The following is a 22,362-nucleotide window of genomic DNA, read 5'->3' on the forward strand; positions in this document are numbered from 1 at the left end:
TGGATCATAAATTATATGATGCCTCTAGCCAAGAAGCCTACCACTCCATAATAGAATAAGAATGTGATACATTGGGATGAAAAGAAAGCCTACTCTTTCTGGCTGAGGAGTTATAAGAGACAAATAGTAAGTGAGAAAGAAACAAAGGAAGGTAAAGGTAAAGGAAGGTTCCAGGCAGCTGAATGTTGGAGTCAGCTTACACTGGTGATGACAGTCACTTTTAAAATATTCAGAAACTGTCTGAGCAGGTTGTTAAGTCGCTGGTAGCTTCAAATCAGCCATGGTGGAAGTACTTACACCACAGAAGTCAGCAAACACACAAACCAGGGCCTTTTTCTTCTCACAGTGACTAGCACACTGCTGGTTCCACACAACTCAAATTCTCTCTCGCTCTCTAGCACACACGTATATACACAGACCATGAGCTGAAATGCTAGGGGTACTTTAGAGGTACCTAGTGTGGTCAAATGAATTCTGGAGAGAGGAATCTTTATTCTGGTCCCTCAGTTTGGATTCTGTAAGCAGCTGACTTCTTATGCTGCCCTTAATCAATGTGGAATATGTTACTTTAATGCAAACCCAGGGCCACAGTGTAGTTTAACTATGCCAGCCTCAACCTCATCTCCCAAGAGAAAGCTACTTAACCCAAAGCAATGCTACGTTATAAGAACCTTCCAAGTTATGCAGGACTTGAGGGCCCTGCTATAGTCTTCCTAAAGGGCCGGGGCCACATCTTACTCATGAAGAATCTGCTTTATAGAAGGAGCTCAGGAAATGTGTGCTGAATGTCCATTCCCAGCCTTGTTGGATGTGAGTGCTGAGGAGAGCAATGCCCAGAGCACCTAAACATTACATTGTAGTGGTTGGAGAACTCCAACTCCATTCCTCATATGAGAATATATAGCATATGTGCTTCTAGAGCGAGCTAGAAGGCAAATGCCTAGGCATAGCGCTGGAGTATATAATGTCAGTAAACAAAATTCAGCCCCCACCCACCAGGACCCTCAGTACAAGTCCTCTGTAATGTGTTTTCTATGTAGCTGAGGATATATCCCTTGAAGGATCAAATCTTTTCATTGAACTATATTCATTTTCATATATGTTATATATTTTTTTCATTTGGCATATATATATTAAATGAAAATTACACACACAATCATGTGCCACAATGACAGAGGTGCATTCTGAGAAATGTGTAATTAGGTGATTTCGTTGTTGAGCAAACATCACAGCATGCACTTACACAAACCTATTTGGTATGGACTACTACTGTACTGTAATTGTATATGCCATACTTTTATACAACTGGCAGTGCAGTAGTATTTTTTACAACAGCATTGCCACAAACACATGAGTAATGTGTTGTACTATGATATTACTATGGCTATGTTGTCACTGAGTTCCACTATAATCTTATGAGACCACCATTGTATATACAGTTGGTCCTTGACCGAAACATCATTATGTGGTTCATGACTCTGTGTGTGTGTGTGTGTGTGTGTGTGTGTGTACCCCTTCTGCCTTCTTTTTTTTTTTAGTTTCTTTATTGATTAAAGTACTACATATGTGTCCTTATCCCCCATTACCCCCCCCACTCATAATTCTCTATGTTCTGAATATCCAATATGGTTAAACATATTAATCCAGATCCTATAGCAATTGGCTATGTCTAAAAATTAGTTAAGAATGAGGCTCTGTCTCAAGAAGAAATCCATAGCTAGGCACTGGAATGAACTAAATGTTCTCCTAATTCTTTAGATTCAGATCAACAATTCAAGATTATGTCTATTCTATGGCTACTCAGTGTCAGGCACGGTGCCAAGGGCTGGGAACCTAAAGAGCTCTCGGTCCACATGGGAATTCACTTAAGGAGAGAGAGGGTGAGAAGCCCTGGGAGCCTTCCCCTCACAGTTAGTTTGTCCTCTCCCTCGTCCAAATTGAATTGTGACCAAGTATTTTTTCCAAGTTGTTTTTTTTTCAGTGCTGTTTTCCTTGGAGAAAAAGGTTTTGTGTCAGCAACAGCAGCAGCAGCAGCAGCAACTCTCTCAATGTGTTGAGTACTTATGCTAATCAGTGATCTGGCACCAGTTTACTGATTCTTTGGTCTGATTATTTATTATTTATAGAGTGTGGTAAGTGCAGATGGCATTTTGCAAAGCATGGAACTCTAAGAATGAATCCCCAGCCTCAAGGCGTTGACTGTCTGATTTAGACATAAACAAAAAACTGAATAAACAGTGAGACATCTAGTTGAGTTGATGTGGCTGGAAAGAAGGAAAAAACTAGGAGAACAAGAAAAAGAAGTCTTTTTCTGGAGGGATTTGACAAGGAAAAAAGGAGCATGAAAAATGTGAGCTAGTTCAAGAGGCATACAAGAAAGGTTACCAAACCAAGGGGCTTAAAGGGAAACCAGAGGAGCATTGAGGAGAAGGTCCCAAGAGAAGAAAGAACTCAATGGGAGTTCCTGCTTGAGTCTTTTGGTTGGAGAGGAGAGACAGGGATGTCCAAATGAAGAAAACTTAATGATCATGGATGAAGGTGAGAATATCATGGCTAATATTTAATTTCAGGAGAGGAAGAGAAAAAGTTGACCACCAGAAGTGTGAGAAGAGTAGGAGGAAGTGTGAATGAGAAGAGGGAGAGAAAGAAATGGAGAGTTCAGATTATGAGGTTTTAACATGGGTCAAGGGAACTGGCCACTTCTGTCAACTAGGCCATCTGCACCTGATTTTAACTTTTCAGTTCAGAAATTTCTTCTTATTGATTCATCCAGAGATGGTCATACTTTTAATATTTTATTCAAACTATTAAAATCCACAAAGGGCTCTTAAGTAAACAGGAGTTTCGTTGCATTTGATTCTGAGTGGATACTGTAAGTTGAAAGTAACTGGGTAAAAAGATAACCCATCAAGCAGTAAGCATAAGAATTGTGGAATGGCTATATTAATATCAGGTAAAATAGACTTAAAGACAGAGTATTTCCAGGTAAAGAAGGACATTTCATAATGATAAATGAGTCTATTCACCAGGAAGACATAAAATAATAAGTGAGTATGCACCTTATAACAGAGCTTCAAAATACACAAAACAAAAATGGACAGAATTAAAGAGAGATCTAAAGTCATGGTGGAGGTTTTAATACCCTTTTCTCAGCCATTGATAGACCTAGACCAGTGATGGCGAACCTATTACACGCGTGTCAGAGGTGACACACGAACTCATTTCTTTGGTTGATTTTTCTTTGTTAAATGGCATTTAAATATATAAAATAAATATCAAAAATATAAATCTTTGTTTTACTATGGTTGCAAATATCAAAAAATTTCTATATGTGACACGGAACCAGAGTTAAGTTAGGGTTTTTCAAAATGCTGACACGCCGAGCTCAAAAGGTTCACCATCACTGACCTAGACAAAAAATTAGTAAAGACATAGATGATGTGATAGATGATGTGAACAATGCTATTGGCCACCTGACCTGGTTAATAGTTCAGAACACTTCACCTAACATCTACCTACTGAAGACACACTCTTTTCTAACAATGGGTGATATTTCCAACCCCTACACTATACATGTTAGCTGAATAAATTATGCCCACAAAGTGGCAGAACATTTCGAGGTCACCCAGATCTCAAGTCCAGGCATCAAAATAGATTACAGTTTACCCCATATTTTGCAGTCTTTGTGACTTTTAAGTAGTGGTCCTAGGTTCCTTAGTAAGACTTGAGAAATACCTACAGATTTTCTTGAGGCTGAATTATTTCCAGAGACTGTATTGTCAATGTTAACTTCATTAGTCTAACAGAAAATTTATTCTCCAGTCACTCTCTCCAGCACTAGCTTAAAACTTTTTGCACCTGAATCCTAGAAGACCTGGTTCTCATATTCTCCCCATCAACTCCCCACTTCCCTGCCCCCAAACACACACACACACACACACACACACACACACACACACACACACACCCTTCGTAGCTTTGTGACTTTGGACACATAACCTCTTTAAGCCTGACTCAGTTTCTTTACCTGTAAAACCCTCAGGGCTGTAGTGAACTCCAACTGAAAGGCTGTATGAAACCTTTTTACACACTACGAAGCACTATACAAATATCGTGGAGCAGTATTTTTTGTGCTAATACCAGTTGGGGTACCTGTAATCCTGAGAAAGGGACATTGGGGCAGGTGTCCTGCTTCTGCCTGCGGATAGACGTGAGTCAAGCCTAGTGTGAGGAGAAATTGTAAGATGGGAGAATAAAGTAAAGGTTGACGGGTTTATTCTGAAGTAAAACCTGTGAGAAATGTTAGATTTGCTCTCTCAGGAGAGACCATGAAAGGTGTAATGGGCACCTTTTTACGTTTGCACAAGAGGGAGATGAGAAAGCTTGGGTATAAAATAAGAATAAGCTGTTGGAAATTCTGTTGGAGGACATGTTGGATAACATTGATCTTACAGGAAGGTGGGTGGATTTCAGCCAGGAATGCTGCATACTAGGCCTCCTCCTACCACGGGGGCTCTGAGAACCTTGCACTAGAGATTCAATTTCTCTCAACCTGTTTCTCCATCTGAAAGCCGAGGGTATAATGCATGCCGCCTATAACTGTAAATGCTTTACGCAATTTGAAAGGATATTTCCAAGAACACAACACATTATTTAGAAAAGTGGAAGAGCACTGTCAGAGAAGACGTGGAGCATCTCCCCCTATGCAGCCTTTTCACAAGATTCCTCTTTTTGTCTTATAAGGAAAGAAAACCAAGTCTGGAGATGACTAATCCCACAAGCTAATCTGTCCCCTTCGTGTGCGCTGGACTGGCTCTCCTCCTAAAGGGATATGTTGGAATTTTGTGTTCAGATTTCCTCATCACATGCATTCTTCCCTAGAAACCAGACAGGGAAAGAAGAAGGCTGCGGTTTTCCCAGGAGCTTCCCAGGGTCCAGCCACCAGATGTTCTGGATCCCTCACTCTACCTTGGGCTTTGAGGGGATCACCGTGCTGTCGGTCTTCCTTTCCTCATACGTACAATTGGAATAAAAATGCTGCTCTCTGGGGAGGAGGGGTCAAGTGAAGATTAATTATCTGTGTTTCCCTCAGGTTCCTCTCCATTGATATTTGAGCACTCTCTACCATCATTAATTGGAACTATACTTTCAGACGTCACTTCTAACTCATGACCACAAAATTCCTAATGGAAATGGATGTGCAGGAATCTGGTAAGTTGACTAATCACTACAGTTTCTAGGTCTCATTTCCTAAGCTTTACATTTTAAAAAGGCACAGAGACCTTTGCCAAGTCTATTGGGTGCTTTCAATTGTGTTACATGAAGAACATAAAAAATGTGTTCATTTCTTTCTCCCTGTTTTCCTCTCTCCTTTTGTTGTTACCTCTTTTTGAGTCTCCCAGGATTTCACACTTTCTCATTCTCTCTGATTTCCCCAAAATTTAGGAAACTTGTGAAAATGGCAGTTTAGCTGAGTGTGTAATGCAACAAAGTTAGCCACCTTGCAGCCCCGCGGGGAAATACCGCTCTCCTAAATACAACTGTCATCACACTCATTAGCGTCGCCCTCCCCTTGCCTCTTTGGCATTGGGTCACTAACAAGTTACAATGTCTTCTCTCTCCTCTCCAGTCCCCTTGTTTGGGGTTTTGTTCTCTCCTTCCTCGTTTCTGTGCTGCTTGCTGCACCTTGGGAGCCTGGGTTGCCCCTGTGGCCACTACCGTCATCACCCCCCAGCAGACAGAAGCGCTAAAATGTCAGAAGATGCATCGGGGTTGCCTCCAACAAAAGTGCATATCAGCTCCGAAAGGGAATAAATATGATAGGGGGCACAATAATAACAGGGTGCAGTTGTTAACTAGAGAGATCCAGCAGGAGTTGGGGGCAGGGCGGGAGGGATCCAAGGAGAATAGAAGCTGCCTGGGCAGGAACCCCTGGGGGAAGGAGGAGGGAGCTGCTCCAGCAGCAACCATCAATTCTATGGGCTGGTTTTGTTCTGCTTTGTGAGGTCTGAACTGAGGCTCAGCTGATGGGCAGGGGTGTGTGTAGGAGGTGAATAAGGGATTTTACCCAAACCAGTGACTCTGAATGGAGGTCTTGGGCCCAACTGAGGAGGCCTAGGCAGTAGGAGCTTGAAAAGAGGGTCTTTGGACTATTGGGGTGGTGGGGGAGGGGGTGGAAAGATGGGGTTGGGTGGGGGCTGGGAGGACGTTTTGAGGCTTAGAGGGGTGAGGGAAGGAAGAGAATAGCACAATAAAGGGGGAAAAGGAGGCCAGCTTCTGAGCTCTCACTTCTGACAATGAGTCCCATGTGGTTCTCTTTATCTCAGCCATTCAGGAGTCAATAGAGAGAGCTTTTTTTATTTTCAACTCTGAGTGTACAACCACCCCACCCCCAACACACACACACACACACACACACACACACACACACACACACAAACATACTAAAGGTGCAGGACACTAAGCAAGACATTAGAAATGTCTCAAAATTATTTCCTCAGAGCCGATTTGCTGAATTTTACGCCACCTTGCCGGAACTGAATATATGGAGCATTCAGCTCACAGTCAGTCCCCGCCCCTGCTCCCTGCCTCTCTTCTCCCAGCACCCTCTCAGCCTCTAATCCTCCTTCCTCCATTAGGCACCCCTCCTCTCCTCCTCAGTGCAGGCCTCCATTCTTCACTCTTTAGAAAGACATGAATCACATGTGACAGGTAAAGTGGAGGGAGATCCTTGGTTATTTTCAACCCCAAAAAGAAAAATAATTGGAGCAAATCCAAGCCTGATTCTAGACCAGCCGTGGGCAAACTACGGCCCACGGGCCGGATCCGGCCCGTTTGAAATGAATAAAACTAAAAAAAAAAGACTGTACCCTTTTATGTAATGATGTTTACTTTGAATTTATATCAGTTCACACAAACACTCCATCCATGCTTTTGTTCCGGCCCTCCGGTCCAGTTTAAGAACCCATTGTGGCCCTTGAGTCAAAAAGTTTGCCCACCCCTGTTCTAGACTGTTTTACTGTATCACAAAAAACAAACAAGAATATTGTTTTTGATGGTGGGCTCCTGTGCAATGCCCAGTCCCCAACTGGACAAATTCCTTTCAGATGTGTTCCTATGCTGTCACTGAGATAGCTGCATTCTCTGAAGATAGCCTGATAGAAAATAATTCCTCTATTTTCAAACAATATTGTTACGTATTCTCATAGGAGACATGAGTCTGAATAGGTACAATGTTCTTAATGAGGGATGGAAGCTTTTAAAAATATAGATTCCAGGCCTCACCTCTCCAAGATTCAGATTTAGCAGTGCTTAATGGTGTGAGTGTGTGTGTGTGTGTGTGTGTGTGAGAGAGAGAGAGAGAGAGAGAGAGAGAGAGAGAGAGAGACAAGGCAGGCATTAGGCAATAACAGTCCAGTGCAGGCAAATGATGACTTGAGCCAAATCCATCTGACCAGGGGAAGGCTCTCTGCTATTCAATATGGCGGAATGAAAGAAATTGGAAGGAGGAAATTATCATATTCATGACCAAGAAATGAGACAGTAATTGAAAATGACTAGAACATCAAGCCATTGCTTAGTGCCATGCATTTTTCTTACAAGAATTATTACCCCATTGGAGAAGGAAATGAGACTCAGTTGTCTTAAGCAGCTTGCCCAAGGTCACACAGCTGGCAAGTAGCAGAGCCAGAATTTCTCCTCAGTCTTGAATGACCTGAACAGCATTCTCTGAAGTCAGGGAGACCCCAGGAGTGGGCATAGGAGTGAGGGGGCCTTGAAGAAGCAGCCCCTAGGAATGCTCCTAAAGGCTGCTCATGCAGTCAATGGCTGAGCTGTTTCTTCTCAGCTGGTTCTGCTCCCACCAACTCTTCTTCGTGGTTTTCAAAGGCCTATCTCTACTGCACTGTGTGGATGTGTTCCCAGGGTTCATGTGCTCCCGGCAGCTGCCTCCTCATCGACCATTCCATGTGACTACAGTCAACAGTGCTGTAGGGTATATTTTAAAGTTGCTAGGAGAGTAGATCTTAAAAGTTCTCATTACAAGGAAAAAATTACAACTATGTGAGGTGATGGATGTTAACTAATCTTATTGTGCTAATCATTTTGCAACATATACATATATCAAATCATTATGTTGTGCACCTTAAACTAATACAGTGTTACATGTGTAGATGAAAAAGGGGCCACATACTAAACCTGACAAGCTCAGGAGAGGCCTGCATGGCAGGTTTAGGAACTCAGAGACAAAAAGTAACCACATACGATGGTTTGAAATTAAAACTTCCTGACTAAAAGAGACTCATGGCTGGTAGTCATGTCCTAGGCCAGTATTTTCCTTGACAAAGGTCAATCTTTAACTGAGCTTGTCTATTGACTTTTTGTATCTAAGATAACATATCTTTGGAATTTCAGAGTAAGCCCCTATTTTCCAGACCCTTCAGGGTACAATCTCCCACCAGAGCAGAGACCACAGAATGCCTCATTGTTATCTTGTTCTCCCACATACCATCTCTATGTGCTGTAAATGTTCACTGTTAACTGTCCTGTACCCACCAATGTAAAAGAAGTATGTATCTGTTTTACTTTTTATCCAATCCCAGAGGTTTCCCTGCTTTGCTTTCTCCTGCCTCCTTAATCTACCACCAGTGGATTGCATTTATCCCCATTACTTCTTCCCCTTTGATTCTAATGTATAAAATAAGTGGTAAAATTGCAATTTTCCGGAGCATTTTCCCAATCTGTTGAGATTTTGCTTCCCAGCAATTGTGGTCAACTTGGCTCAAATAAGCTTATAAAAATTTCCTATAGGTTTGGGTATTTCTTATGTCGACTCATGTCAATTATATCTCAATAACAGTGGGAGAAAATAAATAAGTAAATAATTTTTTTTTTTTTAAAAAGGACTTCAGACTTCTCTTCACCTCACAAGTCTCATTTCTTCCTCTTAATAAAGCATGCTCTGCTAAGCAAAGTACCCTACACTGGACATAGAAAGAAGATGAGTATAGCTTTCTTAAAGGTGCAGCTCTGTGGTGTGGCTGTGAATATTTGGAGGATGTGATGAAGTTAGGCAAGGGAATGACTCTAGATGCTTCTCAGCTAGCTCTGCTCCCACCAACTCTTCTTCGTGGTTTTCAGAGGCCTATCTCTATGGCACTGTGTGGATGTGCTCCCAGGGTGCATGTGCTTGTCTCCTCTCTAAGTGCTCTATAGCTCCTTGAGGAGCTATACACCCATGCCCAGTGCTGAGGGTATGGTGCTCTGTAAGGTCCTTTCCTTTGCGTGATTTCCAACCAGTGGCTTTTAAATAGTTTCTTGGTTGCTCTTGTTCATCATGCTTAATCACCTTCCTCTTGCTACAGTGTCTGGATCATGCCAATTGAGGTGTATCAACGCCACATGGACTTGATGGCCAGCCGCTTCTGCACTGCCTTCAACACCTTGCATTCTGGTGCTTTGTTCCCCCCATTCTGTTGTGTTGCTTCCAGTTTTCCAAGTCATGCCCATTGTCTGGTCTTGAAGTGTGTGTTTGTGCTTACTTGGCAAATCATGCTCATCACAGCTGTTGTTTAGCAATGCTTTGATTTACCTTGGTCAATTTCCTAACACAATTGGTCAGTTCAAACTTTCTCCATTCTTTCACTTTACCTCCTGACCCAGAGTTTGAACACAATCTCACATGCTAGTTTATTGAGGTGATGGGACCTGCAGGAGCCTGATACTCCATCTCTGCATCCCTCTTCCTCCAGATATGTGGAGGCAAGGTTGTTTGGAGGTTTCATTTGCCATTTATAAGACTCATCCCTTTATCAGAGCGCCTATATTCTTCGAGATTTTACTGCCTCAAATTTCTATCCTTATGCAATTTTTAGATACCATCAATTTTTCTCTCCCCCTTTTCTCTTCCCCTTAACCAATAAACAAATAAATTTATGTCATTGCTTTAATAAATCAAAAAAACAACAAGCACACTTGTTTGTACTTTTTTCTCCAGTTTTCATCTCATTTTTATTTTATCTAAGGGGAAGTCCACCATAAATTCTAACTTTGCTATGACTTGCTCACTCCTTAATCTCTTCTCAACCCCTTTCTACCCTTCCCCTCTGTATTGTCCCTCTGGGAAAGGCACCATGGCCTTGGAGCCTTCTCTTAATCTAATCTCTTAGTTTCTCTGCAGTGTTTCATGCTCTAGCCCAGTGATGGCGAACCTATGACACACGTGTCAGAGGTGACACGCGAACTAATTTTTTTGGTTGATTTTTCTTTGTTAAATGGCATTCAAATATATACAATAAATATCAAAAATATAAGTCTTTGTTTTACTATGGTTGCAAATATCAAAAAATTTCTATATGCGACATGGCACCAGAGTTAAGTTAGGGTTTTTCAAAATGCTGACACCCCGAGCTCAAAAGGTTCACCATCACTGCTCTGACCACTGCCTCTGTCCTGACACTTCCTCTTCCTCTCACTTCTTTAGTACTCTGTGTGCCATTGTTTCTTCTATTGTTATTTCTCCATGCAGAGTGCACATATGAGCATTTCTCAGGATTCAGTCTCTGCATGTTCTTCCTTGGAGATGTCTTCACCCTCAAGGCTTCAGCTATAACCATCTCTCAGCAGGATCATACTGTCCCACTCTCAATTGTTTATTGAATTTTTCCACTTGTCCTACTGTTACTTAAAACTGAAAATATCTCAAATTGAATTTATTCCCCTGCCCCAAACTGTTTATTTTCTATTCTACTAACTTAAAACCTCAAAATCACTGCTCATTATCTATATATATAAAGCCTAAGTGACCAAAGGACCAAACAACCGAACAACCGGTCGACCAGTTGCTATGGTGCACACTGATCACCAGGGGGCAGACACTCAACACAGGAGCTCCACAGCGGGAGCGCCACTCAGCTAACTGATGGGTGCCAGACACCAGATGCAGGGCTCACAGCTGGCCCCCACAGCCCGGAGACTACAGCAGAGCGGCAGCAAGCCTACTGGGCTGTGGCAGTGGCAAGCACAATGGGGCTGGAATGAGCAGCGTTGGACTGCTGGTTTCTGCCCAATCCGCACAGGCTATGCCAAGGGACCCCACCAGTGCACGAATCTGTGCACTGGGCCTCTAGTTAACTATAATACCCCATCAGTCATTAAAGTCTTTGGTTCTTTTAGCTCAACCCTCTATTCCATATATTCAGTTCCTTGGCCACCATCCTAATACTGGCTCTTATCCCTTACATTTGGATGATTGAAAATAATCTATTCAAATACTTTTGTTAAATGTACTCTTCTATTAAAAACATTTAATGATTCCCCCATTATTATTAATTATTATGATTACTAATTTACAGAATGAACTCTAACATTTAAGACCTTTCTTAATTCGATCCCAATTCTGTTTTCCCCTCTGTTTCTCCCTCTACCATATTTTCCTTAAAGAAATAAATCATTCCAGCAAACTGTTCTGCTCATAAGATCCCAAACACTTTGTTCTCTTGGATCAACACACAATTGTCTTGTCCTTCCTGATGCACTCATCCTTATTGCTTTCACCTCTTCTAACCTTCCTTCAAATTCCAATGTAAGTCCTATCTTTTAGAAAACCATTCCTCGACCATCTCAAGCTAAATTAATCTCTTCTTTTCACAAACTCCCTTTAACTTCCATAAACCTGTGGCAAACTTCTACTTTAGCCTAAATATAAAATATTGTAAATCTCATATGTAAAATTACAGTATATATTTTAAATTATTGCTTAATTTTTATGTATGTTATTGCTTAATTTTTAGATTTGGATTTTTCTATGCATTTATAAATACAAGTTAAAATTGAGTCCCAAGCCTGTGGCTTATGAGAGCAAACACCTTGGGTAAGATTACCTATGTTCAGGTATGGATATTTTGTTGTAATTCTTTCCAAACAAAACCTTATTTATTGGCTACCAATGAAACTATATATACCTTACCTTCTCTTTTATTTTGCCTTTTCTTTAGCAGGTAAGAAAGAAGCAAGGTAGACAGCTAGTTGTATGTCAAGTAACCTCATTTATCATACAAATAGAGGCCCGTTGCATGAAGAGATTCATGCAATAGGCCTTCCTTCCCCTAGCTGCCAGCACCAGTTTTCCTCCGGCACCCAGAACCAGGCCACAGTGGAGAAGCCAAGCCTCTTCAGTCTTCAGTCTTCACTCCACACCTGTGTATGCAAATTAACCGCCATCTTTGTTGGGTTAATTTGCATAGTCGCTCTGATTGGCTGGTGGGCATAGTGGAGTGACACCAATCTGCATGTTTCTCTTTTATTAGTGTAGATGGCTAATTTCTTTCTTCATGATGAAGTAACTCCACTGTTTAAAGCAAAAAAAAAAAAACATTCTGATTCAAGTGCTAGTTGAAGTTTACACTGGACAGACAGCTTTAGTATATCTCAATCATGAGTTAATTTACTATTTCTGAGCACCTTCTACACTCATTTACCATAAGGGAAAGATATAAGAATCATAGATACAAATACATATTTTTTCCTTGTCTGAGAAAACAAAATCTTTATTCCTGAGACTTTGCTTCTCTAGTTCAGATTAGCATCAGTCCATCTTTACAAAGCTCTCCATTTCTTGTTGTGAAGTACTATCTTGTGTCTCAGTGTCAGTGGACCAGCAACAGGGCATCACCTGGCAGCTTGTTAGAAATGTAAAATCTCAGGACACTCTCACAGTCATTTCCTTCTCATTTTCATGATCTTGCCAGTTAATTCACTCTCACATTAAAGTTTGAAAAGCACTGAAATAAAGCAGATTTGGTGAGCAGACATCAATGCACATTCACCTCAAGTGGCTTGAATGTGAAGCTTGTTGAATCTGCAGCAATCTTAAAGCGATATGAGTGGTGATGGGTTGACAATATAAGGTACCTGCCTTTGTAGACCAGAGCCCTGCTCTGGGCAATGTCTGCCCAATAATGCCCGAGTGTAAGATCTCTGAAAGAGATGCCTGAAGACTTACTGGGAAATTGCTCCAAGGTTTACATCCATCCTGTAGCTCTCACTTGGTATGGTCACATTGCCCTCTTTCTGGACCTTCTCTCTCTGCCTTTCTACAGATTTCTGGATTTGACAGGCTGGAGTGTCTTCCTGCTACTGCCGTTGTGACTCCTCTCAACATGTCCCAAGGCCAGGCTCCAGGACCAGAGCTCTGTAACCCAGGCTCGAGGGGAGGGAGGGACAGGAACTCTGTGACCCAGGCTTCAGGAACCCTGTGACCCAGGCTCCCGGGGAAGGAAGGGACAGGAACCCTGTGACCCAGGCTGCAGGGAACTGGAATTGCTCCAAAGGCTGTTTCCCTCTAGAGTACCATCTTCCTTTGTCTTGACTGTGTCATCTTTCTCAAACCCAATCAGGAGAAATGTAATCGCTTTAAGCATTGTGTTTGGTATAGCTATGGGCATCTGCTATTTTCTATTAGGCTTTTCCTAAGTATATCTTCATTTTGAATGGTAAAAGAGAGAGAGAGAGAGAGAGAGAGAGAGAGCGAGAAAGAGAGAGAGACTGGTACTCATATAAAAGAGCAAAGACCAGGAACAGGCAAACCATTTTGGTGTGATGCTGGCTTCTCCTTACCCCTAAAAACCACCAGTGACCTTAAATGTTTCTTTACTCGTGCATCCATTCTCAGCAAATATTAGTGAGCTCCTACTTGTGCCAGCTGTTGGTCTATGAAATGCCGACATGTTGGTGAACCAAACAAAGCCTCTTTGTCCTGTTATGAGAAATATTTGGGGTAGGAAGGAAGGGGAGAGAAAGAACAAAAATTAGTAAAACAAAATCCCTGGCCTCAAGTCTCCAGAGTAAGTGGAATGATCTAGGCAGGGACAGAAGAAGGAAGAGGGCGAGCTGTGGGAAAGTAGAGTAGAGCAAGGCAAAGGGTAGAGAAGAAGTCGGGAGGACACGGGAGTGGTAGGGGATGGGAACCATAATCCACTGCCTCAGCCACAGCCAGTACAGTGCAGCGGGCTCCTCCCAGGTCGGTGGCCCAAGAGGGTGCATTTGTTCTTTGGAGGGAGAGCTGCAGAAGGAAAACACAGAGGCAACGAGGCACCTGGGAACAAGAAACCTTCTGAAGAGAGGGACTCAGATGATAGCAAAGATATACATTGGAAAAGCTCTGTAATTTTCAGAGGTTCTAAGGACATGTCAGAGCCCCCAGCTCTCAGAGTTCTCACAGTCCTGTGCAATATTCACACAAACACCTCAGTGTGTGAACATGTGTATATGATGTGTTTTGGGATCATGGGGGCATAGCGCTTGGGCAGAGGGAAAGAAAGAGGGGACGGCCATTAAGAGCCTTGCTGAGAAAGGTATTTCTTGTGCACAAAAAAGAATCAGGCCCCTCACTCCCTACTGAGCCCATTTCTCCTGCCTTTACCGAGCTGTCAGGCATGAATCCCTGTAGCATTCCGTAACTAATTGACAGTAATGGGGGCCATTGGGAGCCTGAGAATACGTGGCATTGCCCAGCGTGCACTGGAAAGAAAGGGGGCTCTCGGGGAAAATAAAGGCTGTCTTGTCAACTTTTTTCAAATTGAAGGTAGGAGGTAGAAAGTAAGAAGGAGCAGATTTAGGCAAACTTCTACTTTAGCCTAAAAATAAAAATAAAAAATTGTAAATTCCTTATCTTATCCTGAGCTAATACCCCGGGATACTAAGTTTGCTGCAGAGAAGAAGCAGATGGAATTTCAATTAACCCCGGGGCCCCCTGTGAAATCTATATTGTACTCTCTGGATTTACAACATATTGTAATATATGACTGCAGGCTCCAGAGATTCCATCACAAATCAACCCTCTTTATTCCGGGAGTTCAAAAAACAGCTACAAAGACCCACTTCAGAATCAAAAGTGGCCAACTTTTTAATAACGTCATCCTCAGAGTTGAAATGAAATTTTAAATGTTATGATAAAATCTTACTTATTGAGCAGTCTCGTGTTCTTTTAATAGGGGACATTTATTTTTCCCCCTTCCATTAATGATGATGTTTATGTGCTAGAACTGTTTAAGCCAAATAGAAAATTGGAAAAGATAAACTATTATCACACCTTCAAAAATGATTCACCACAGACCGCTGGTAAATGATCTTCCAAGGATCTTTATATTCTAAACAATCTTACCTTTCTAGAATGTAGTCTTTAATAGTAAAGGCATTCAAAATAAAAATAAAGCAGTTAGCTCTCTGTGACTATCACATGAAGTTGTAACCATTGAAATGACTTTTAAAAATTCCAAGTTGTTTTTTAAAACCAGAATCGCTTATCACACACCTACAAACTTATGGTTTTGACTTTTATTTTTTCTTGTCTTGTATTATTGGCCTTGCCTTTCTGCATTTGTTCTTCATTTCAAATATATTATTTGCATAAGCATTCAGCTTTCCACACACAAAACAGCTTTCAAAATTAATTTTGGCTTTTTGATCGTAGGAATCTGTTTTTAGCACATTTTTCTTAGCAGACTACTTTTCCCAAACATCGCATTTCACCTCAAATCCTCTTAACCTTCTGCGGAGATGCGTTTTCTCCCTGCAGCAAGCTGACCCTACTCCCCTGTTTGCTGCTCTGTTGTCCAGTCCCATTTTACAGAGGATCCGGCAACTCCGGGGAAATATCTTAGGAAATCAGATAAGCAAAGTTCCTGGACTTTGAGAAAAAGTCATTTTGGAGAAGTAAAACATGCCTTTTTATAAGAAGATTCAGAGTTAAATATGATAAGGGTCTCCCTCTCTAAGGTGACCATGGGAAACTGAGGACTAGAGGGCTATCCTCAGAAACACAGTCTATCAGAGTGACAGATGTTGAGAGCTGGCAGGGATAAGAAGAGACATCATTCAGGCAGCTAAGAGATAGATGTGTGTCCCTACTTTTCATTTTCACAGAACTAAATGAGCAGACTTTACCAGTAAAGAGTCAGTCTCAGGCACATTTCTCTCCAAATTGTCAGGATGGCAGAGTGCTCCAGCTGCTGCTCTTTCCTCACCGAATGCACAGCCTTGGAGGAGCGCATCAGGGAAGTCTTGTTTCTCCCTATGTCTACCAGCATGTGGCTAGACCAACAGGGTCCATTATATGGTGCAGACATCCATCCAAATTGAGCAGAGAGGCCTTGGTGTGGCTCAAGGATAAGTGGGGGCCACCAGAGAACCCAAGGAACTGGTCAACCAACTCTTCCAGAAGGTTTGGAACAGTGATTCCAAGGTTGGAAGATGGTCCTTGTAATGGAACAAACCCCTCTTTTTAGTGATGTTGGTTTATCCCGTTAACCTATTCTTTAATCAGAAAAAGCTACCATATTTTTAAATAGGCTGAACATTTGCCTGTTTTGGATGTCTTAATATTATGCAAAGATCATTTTAATGTAATTAGTAAGGTTTATTTCCTCATATGAATAGAAACATGGATTTACTATTAAACCCAGACTAACATTCATTTAACCTGTCTCATTTCCATCCTAGATATCATTTATTTTGGAAAGAACAAATATGTGGTTACTTAAAAATATATAGTAACCGACTATGAAGAGTGACTGGGTCTTTGTTTGCTTTTTTTACTTTTTGTGTGTATTTGTCACATATGAATAATTACTTACCATATGCCAGGCAGTATTCTAAATGTTTTCTATGCATCAATTATCCAATCATCACAATATTCTATGAACTATTGTCCTCCTTTCCAAAGAGAGACTATTAATGACATAAACAGTGTTCTGAGTATATGGTTGTTTCTCAGAGATCATTGGTCAAGCATCCAGTTCAATGATGGTCTGTACATTTGCATAGCTGAAGGTGACGTATCGTTTAACCTTGTATGGTCCTTCTCTCTTCCTCCCCCTAACTTCTTCAAGTCTGCCCTGAACTCTATACTATTTACAATTTTTCATTTTGAGACTCTCATATTTGTTTGGCAATTTCCGTTCAGGTCATCCCATTTTTATATTTTATGCTATTAATTTCCTATTCAACAGCACCAGATCTGAAGGCAAGATAAAAGGAAAAGGAAAGGATAACATAGGAGATGTTCTGAAATCACCTGGTTTAAGCTTCATGATCAGATAAAGTGGAGAAAGTACACTGAATAACTCAGCTAAAAAAATAGATGGTTGATGATTTTTTTTTTGCTATTACTTTCTTTAATTTTTCCTTGTGTTGTTTTTTTCTGGGTTGGTTTTCCTATTTGATCCTATCTTTTCCTGAAGATTCAAGCCAGGATTGTTTTTCATCACTTTGCTAAATCAAGGAAAGTGCATACATTACACCAAACAATCTTTCAGTTAGATCTTACACATTAGTTTTTCCCAAAAGTTTTTACTGACAAGCCTTTCCCACAGATATCTATTACCTTCTTTGAATTCTCTTGGCACCTACATATATAGACAGTACCTCACCGCCAAGCCCTTGTTTATTATCTTGGCTTGGAACTCTTCTCTTCTTGTAACTGACACACATCTTAGCTTCAGAACAAGGTTGCAAGGGAAAGAGTTATTCTTTTTCTTTGCAAATCCTGCAGTCTTATTTTGTAGGTCAGACACATTTGTTGAGCAAAATTAAGGGGTGTTATAATATATAAATGGCATATTTCCCTGAATTATGGTGGCTGCATACAAGAGCACTAAAATGATTGGGATCCTGGGCCAAGTAGACAAAGTGTCACAGCAAAAATAGGAGAAAACCTGGTCTGGACTAAACCAGAGTCTGGATGTAGAAAGACAATCTTAGGTGAGGACAGGTGCCCAGATGGCAGCAGGGATGAGAGCTGGAGTCTAGTGTGAGCCCCTGTATAGAGGTGGGACCATAAGAGGAGGATGGCCTAGGATTTCGGAAGATGCTGAAGTTACAGACCAGCAGTAAGACTGGGTTTTCTCTCAACCAGAGAAGAGGCAGTCTCTGTAATTTCTGTAGAGAAGAATCCAGGAGAAACATCTGCTCTGGGAATTGAACGCAAACCCATGCAACAGCAGAAGTGAAAATGTTCAAAGGAAAGTATTGATGCGGTTGAGGGACTGGCCAGTAATGTTTGATTGAGCTATTATGATGAAACAGACTCCAGGATCTCATTTTTGTGGTTTCAACAACTCTCCACCCATGCTCTGCAGATTTCTCTCCTTACCATAAGCATGAGTTTTGACCTTTCATTCTCTTTGTCTTTGAAAGCTCGGAGGAAGTCACTGTTTAAGGAGGGTCAGATTCTGCTAGTGAGAGTAGAGTCGCACCCAGGGGACAGTCCTGAGCTTGCTTTGGCCCCTTTGCAATGAGCCACTCCGGCCCCACAGTATTACTATTTCAGGCTGTATCTATTTCTGTTTATCAGCAAGTTGTTTTCATCTTCAGAAGTCATTTCTGCCTGCCATTAAGATTGATAAAATAAATAGGCATTTATGTAGGTTCTTTCTAACAAGCAGCTAAAGGTAAAAAATGACAAAACATGAATGGAAGGCACAGAGTTCCCATAAACTCCCCAATTTCCTCTCCTCCTTCCTCCACAGTTTTTCCTATCATTAGCATTTTGTATTGGTATGATGCATTTCTTACAACCAATGAGCCAATCTATACTAAAAACAACAAAAAAAGAGAGGTTCTTATGAATTAGCACTGTCCACTTTAGATTTCTTTCATTAGTTCCTTCTCTATGGTAATTGACTATCACCGTCTTGACTTCTATAAACATTTAAAATGTATCTGGGGTTTTTCCCTGTGGCTGTGGGGCTTCTGCTAGTAGAGTTGCTGTGCTGGCCTGTCACCGCAGGCTCCCCTCAGCCACTTCCTCTCCCCTACACCTTGGTGCTTCTGTACTCACCAGCCGACCCTCCCACCACCTGCTCTCAGGCTTTTTGGTCACCCATCCTTCCAGGCAGTAAAGGGCTAAAACAGTGTGAGCATTTCCCCCTCCTCATTGCATTTCCAAAGGGATTGCTGGGATCATACACTCAGAAGCTCTGACACCCAGCCCCACCTCAAGGTGGTGGCACTTTGGCTCATGAGGTGGTGAGAAGGAAGGTTCCAAACTCCTTAAAAGCTTCCTTTCCAGGTTGTGTATTAGAAATTTATTCCTCATATAACCAACCTCTTGAAATTCCCTGAAGAGAGTTCAGCTTTCGGAGTGGGGTGTGTGTGTGTGTGTGTGTGTGTGGGGGGGTGTTTGTTTGTTTTGTGGTGATTCTTTGGGAGTTCAGACTGCACACCCGGGAGAGCTCCTCCGTTGGGGAATGCGAGCATCATCCTGGGTGTCAGCAGAGTGGCTCCTTCCTGCTGGGCCCAGGCTACCTCTCCCCACCTTGTTTAATTGTCTGTGAGATGCAGCCAACAGCACTTAATATGGGATCACCCCTAAAACTGCACATTAATGTGTTAGAGGGGAGTCACTACTGTACCCATCAGAACAATAAAAGCAGGACAGTGGGAGGTGGGTTTTTTGAGACAGCAATTGAGGCAGGAAAAGAAGTAGCAGGAAGGGGGATGGAGTCTTGGCAGTCCTGTGGGGAAGCGGGGAGCTGAAGAAGCAGTGAGGGTGAATTGAGTGCCATGGTTTAATTACAATGTGTTGTGTGAGCCAGGATCTCCGAGGACACAGAGGTAAAGAAGGTAGCCTGCTCACAAGATCTGGTTGGTGATGAAAACCAGTTCTCTGTTTGCCGTTCAAATAGTAACACTGGGTTTGCGTTGGGAGAAAGCTACAGATTATCTTACTATCAGAAAACTCTTGAGTCAGTGCTGCCTTGTCTCATAAGCAGCATAAGCAAGGAAGTAGGCACGAGTGTTTGTACAGTGTCTGCCATACATGGGGATTTGCATACATTGCTCAGTTTAGGCAGTTATTTCTAAAACTAGAAGCCTGGTGCATGAAATTCATGCACTGGGGGGGAGATGGAGGGTGGCTCCTCAGCCTCGCCTGCACCCTCTCGCAGTCCAGGAGCCCTTGGGGGATATCCGACTGACGGCTTAGGCCTCGCTCCCCATGGGCAGTGGGCCTAAACCGTCAGTCGGACATCCTTAGCGCTGCTGTGGGAGCACACTGACCACCAGGGGGCAGCTCCTGCATTGAGCGTCTGCCCCCTGATGGTCAGTGCACATCATAGCACCCGGTCGTTCCGCCATTCGGTCGATTTGCATATTAGCCTTTTATTATATAGGATAGGAATCAAGGAAAGCAAGAAAGGTTAAGTGACTTGCACAAGGACACTTAACTAATAATGTCAGAGTCTTGATTTAACTGTTTCCAAAGCCCGTTCTCATGTTGTGTAGATTACTTGAATTCAGCTCCCCTAAGAAAAAGATTTAGTCACTTAACCGGCACAGTAACTTGATTAAAAATAAAAAACAAAAACGTGTAGCCATATTCTCACAGGTACCACCTTTAGGAGCCATCACTATATGACCAGAGTCACTTATGTTTACAGTATTATTCTGTATTATTGCAAATTGCAATTGTCCCCTAAGTAAGAGCTTGGAATTTCACAATTAGAGATTTATTCCCTTTTTTTCTAAAAACTTTATTCTTTGGTGAATTTCTGCTGAGAGGAATGAGCCATTAAAAAGTTTATCATTGCCCTGGCCAGGTGGCTCAGCTGGTTGGCGTGTTGTCTGGTACACCAAAAGGGTTGTAGGTTTCATTCTTGGTCAGGGCACATACCTAGGTTGTGGGTTTGATCCCCAGTCAGTGTGTAAAGGAGCCAACTAACTGATGTTTCTCTCTCTCTCTCTCTCTCTCTCTCTCTCTCTCTCTCTCTCTCTTCCTCTCTAAAATCAATCTCCTCCGGTGAGGATTTTTTTAAAAAAGTTTGTCATTAATGTTTTCCTTACTGAGAACATATTTATGAGAAAACTTCCTTTGAGGAACTTTTGATTGTGTGCATGTGGAGTGGGGGGCAATGAGAAAAGACACCTTAGCTCTTCAAATGTTTGTGGGTACAGTCAGTGCCACCTAGAAGAAGCCCCTCTTTGCTTCTCTTCCACCCTGTCCAGGGAACACAAGGGTAACTGGCCCCTTACATCCCAAAGAATCAGCAAATGGGGGGAGGTCGGAAGGAGAATACTGGCGATAGAAGAGAGGGAGGGGTGGCAGGAGGGATGAAGACAAAGGGGGGAAGTAACTTTTTAAATAAAAAATGATAAGTGATGAATAGAAAGGCTAATCCTGGGGAGCCCTGAGAATGCTGGACCGCCAAGCAAGGGCCTCTCTTTTTTTCACTTTCCTTTTTCTTTTCTTTTTAATTTTCTTTTATTTAATTTCGCTGCAGCACGTATAATCAATTACAGCCTGAATCAGGATAAAGGGAGGGGAAGCACTTTAATTCATAAATCAATTTTATACGGTCATCAGTCAGGTTGTGAATGCAAATACCTCTGTCGGTTTAGGTTATTCAGAATTAATTGACTCCCACCGGGCAGGGCTGCAGATGGAGAGGGGCTTTCTCACACAGTCTCCTCCGGCCCAGCATGGGGGCCACTGCTTCCTCCCTTCCCCCTCAGGCCCTGGGCCAACCCCCTCGGCTCCCTCTCCCTCTGGGCCCCCAACATGGACTTGATGGGGCTGGGCATCCAGCAAAGAAGCTGGGTGGATAAGAGCCCGGAAAGATTGTTTGAAGAAGGAAGGGGATACACAGAAAGATGAAAGCCCCCACACAAGCCCTCTTCAGCCCGGGCCCTGCGGAGACACCTTATGTGATTAGAAATGCTTAGCCTTCAAGGGTCTGCTTTTAAGTTCTCTTGAGCTTCTTAAATAAGAAAGAAAAAAGAAAACAAACAGAAAAGCCAGAGCCCCTGGGCTGAAGCTGAAGGGATATATTCAGAAACCAGCGGCTGCAGGGGTTTGTGTGGCTGCCAGACTTGAGCAGCCTGAGAGCAGCCCAGGCCTGAGGGCCAAGTGCGGGCAGGGCCTGGCCCAAGGGCAGCAGGTCCTGCCCAAGGCACCTGAGGCCAGCCCGGAGGCGGCCCTGGGCAGGGGCCCTGCACCACTGGGTGCAGGTAGAATGAACGGAGGCACAGGAAGGACCCGCTGAGGCTTTCTACCTGGGCAGCACCTGTTTCCTAAGTTAGGGTCTTTCATTACAGGAGTTTATTCTAATCTGGAAAAGATACACACCCCTCCACCCACGAAGCATATCCTGTCCCCCACTTTTCCGTTTTACCCTCAGCCAAATGCACCCTTCATAGTGTTGCTCCAAATCAGAGTATCTCTGTGGTTTTCAATACTGTCCCCCACCCCCTCACCCCTCACCCCCACGTTAGAATCACCCAGGGAGTGTTTTGTTTTGTTTGTTTGTTTGTTCATGTCAATATCCAGTCCTAAAATTTCTGCCTTAATTGGTCTTGCGTGGAGCCCGC

The 22,362-nt window shown here is 42.5% G+C and overlaps 1 protein-coding gene across 3 annotated transcripts in view; it reads left to right on the top strand.

Annotated features, from left to right (window-relative positions):
• Positions 1-22,362, top strand: part of GTPBP8 (GTP binding protein 8 (putative)) — a 97,294-nt gene that overhangs the window by 58,307 nt on the left and 16,625 nt on the right. Inside the window, exons 6-7 of one of the 3 annotated variants that reach the window (XR_002830654.1) lie at positions 5,093-5,211; positions 11,790-11,889. Coding sequence is in view for 1 of the 3 variants with exons in the window: in XM_023758692.1 (XP_023614460.1) it covers positions 4,744-4,768 (25 nt within the window). In the remaining 2 variants the exon portion in view is untranslated. Of the gene's footprint in view, positions 1-4,743; positions 4,821-5,092; positions 5,212-11,789; positions 11,890-22,362 lie in introns of those variants that run through there. The other 2 variants (XR_002830655.1, XM_023758692.1) reach the window with 2 other exon arrangements.

The sequence above is a fragment of the Myotis lucifugus genome, unplaced genomic scaffold (assembly GCF_000147115.1).
Source record: "Myotis lucifugus unplaced genomic scaffold, Myoluc2.0 scaffold_137, whole genome shotgun sequence".
Taxonomy (NCBI): Eukaryota; Metazoa; Chordata; class Mammalia; order Chiroptera; family Vespertilionidae; genus Myotis; species Myotis lucifugus.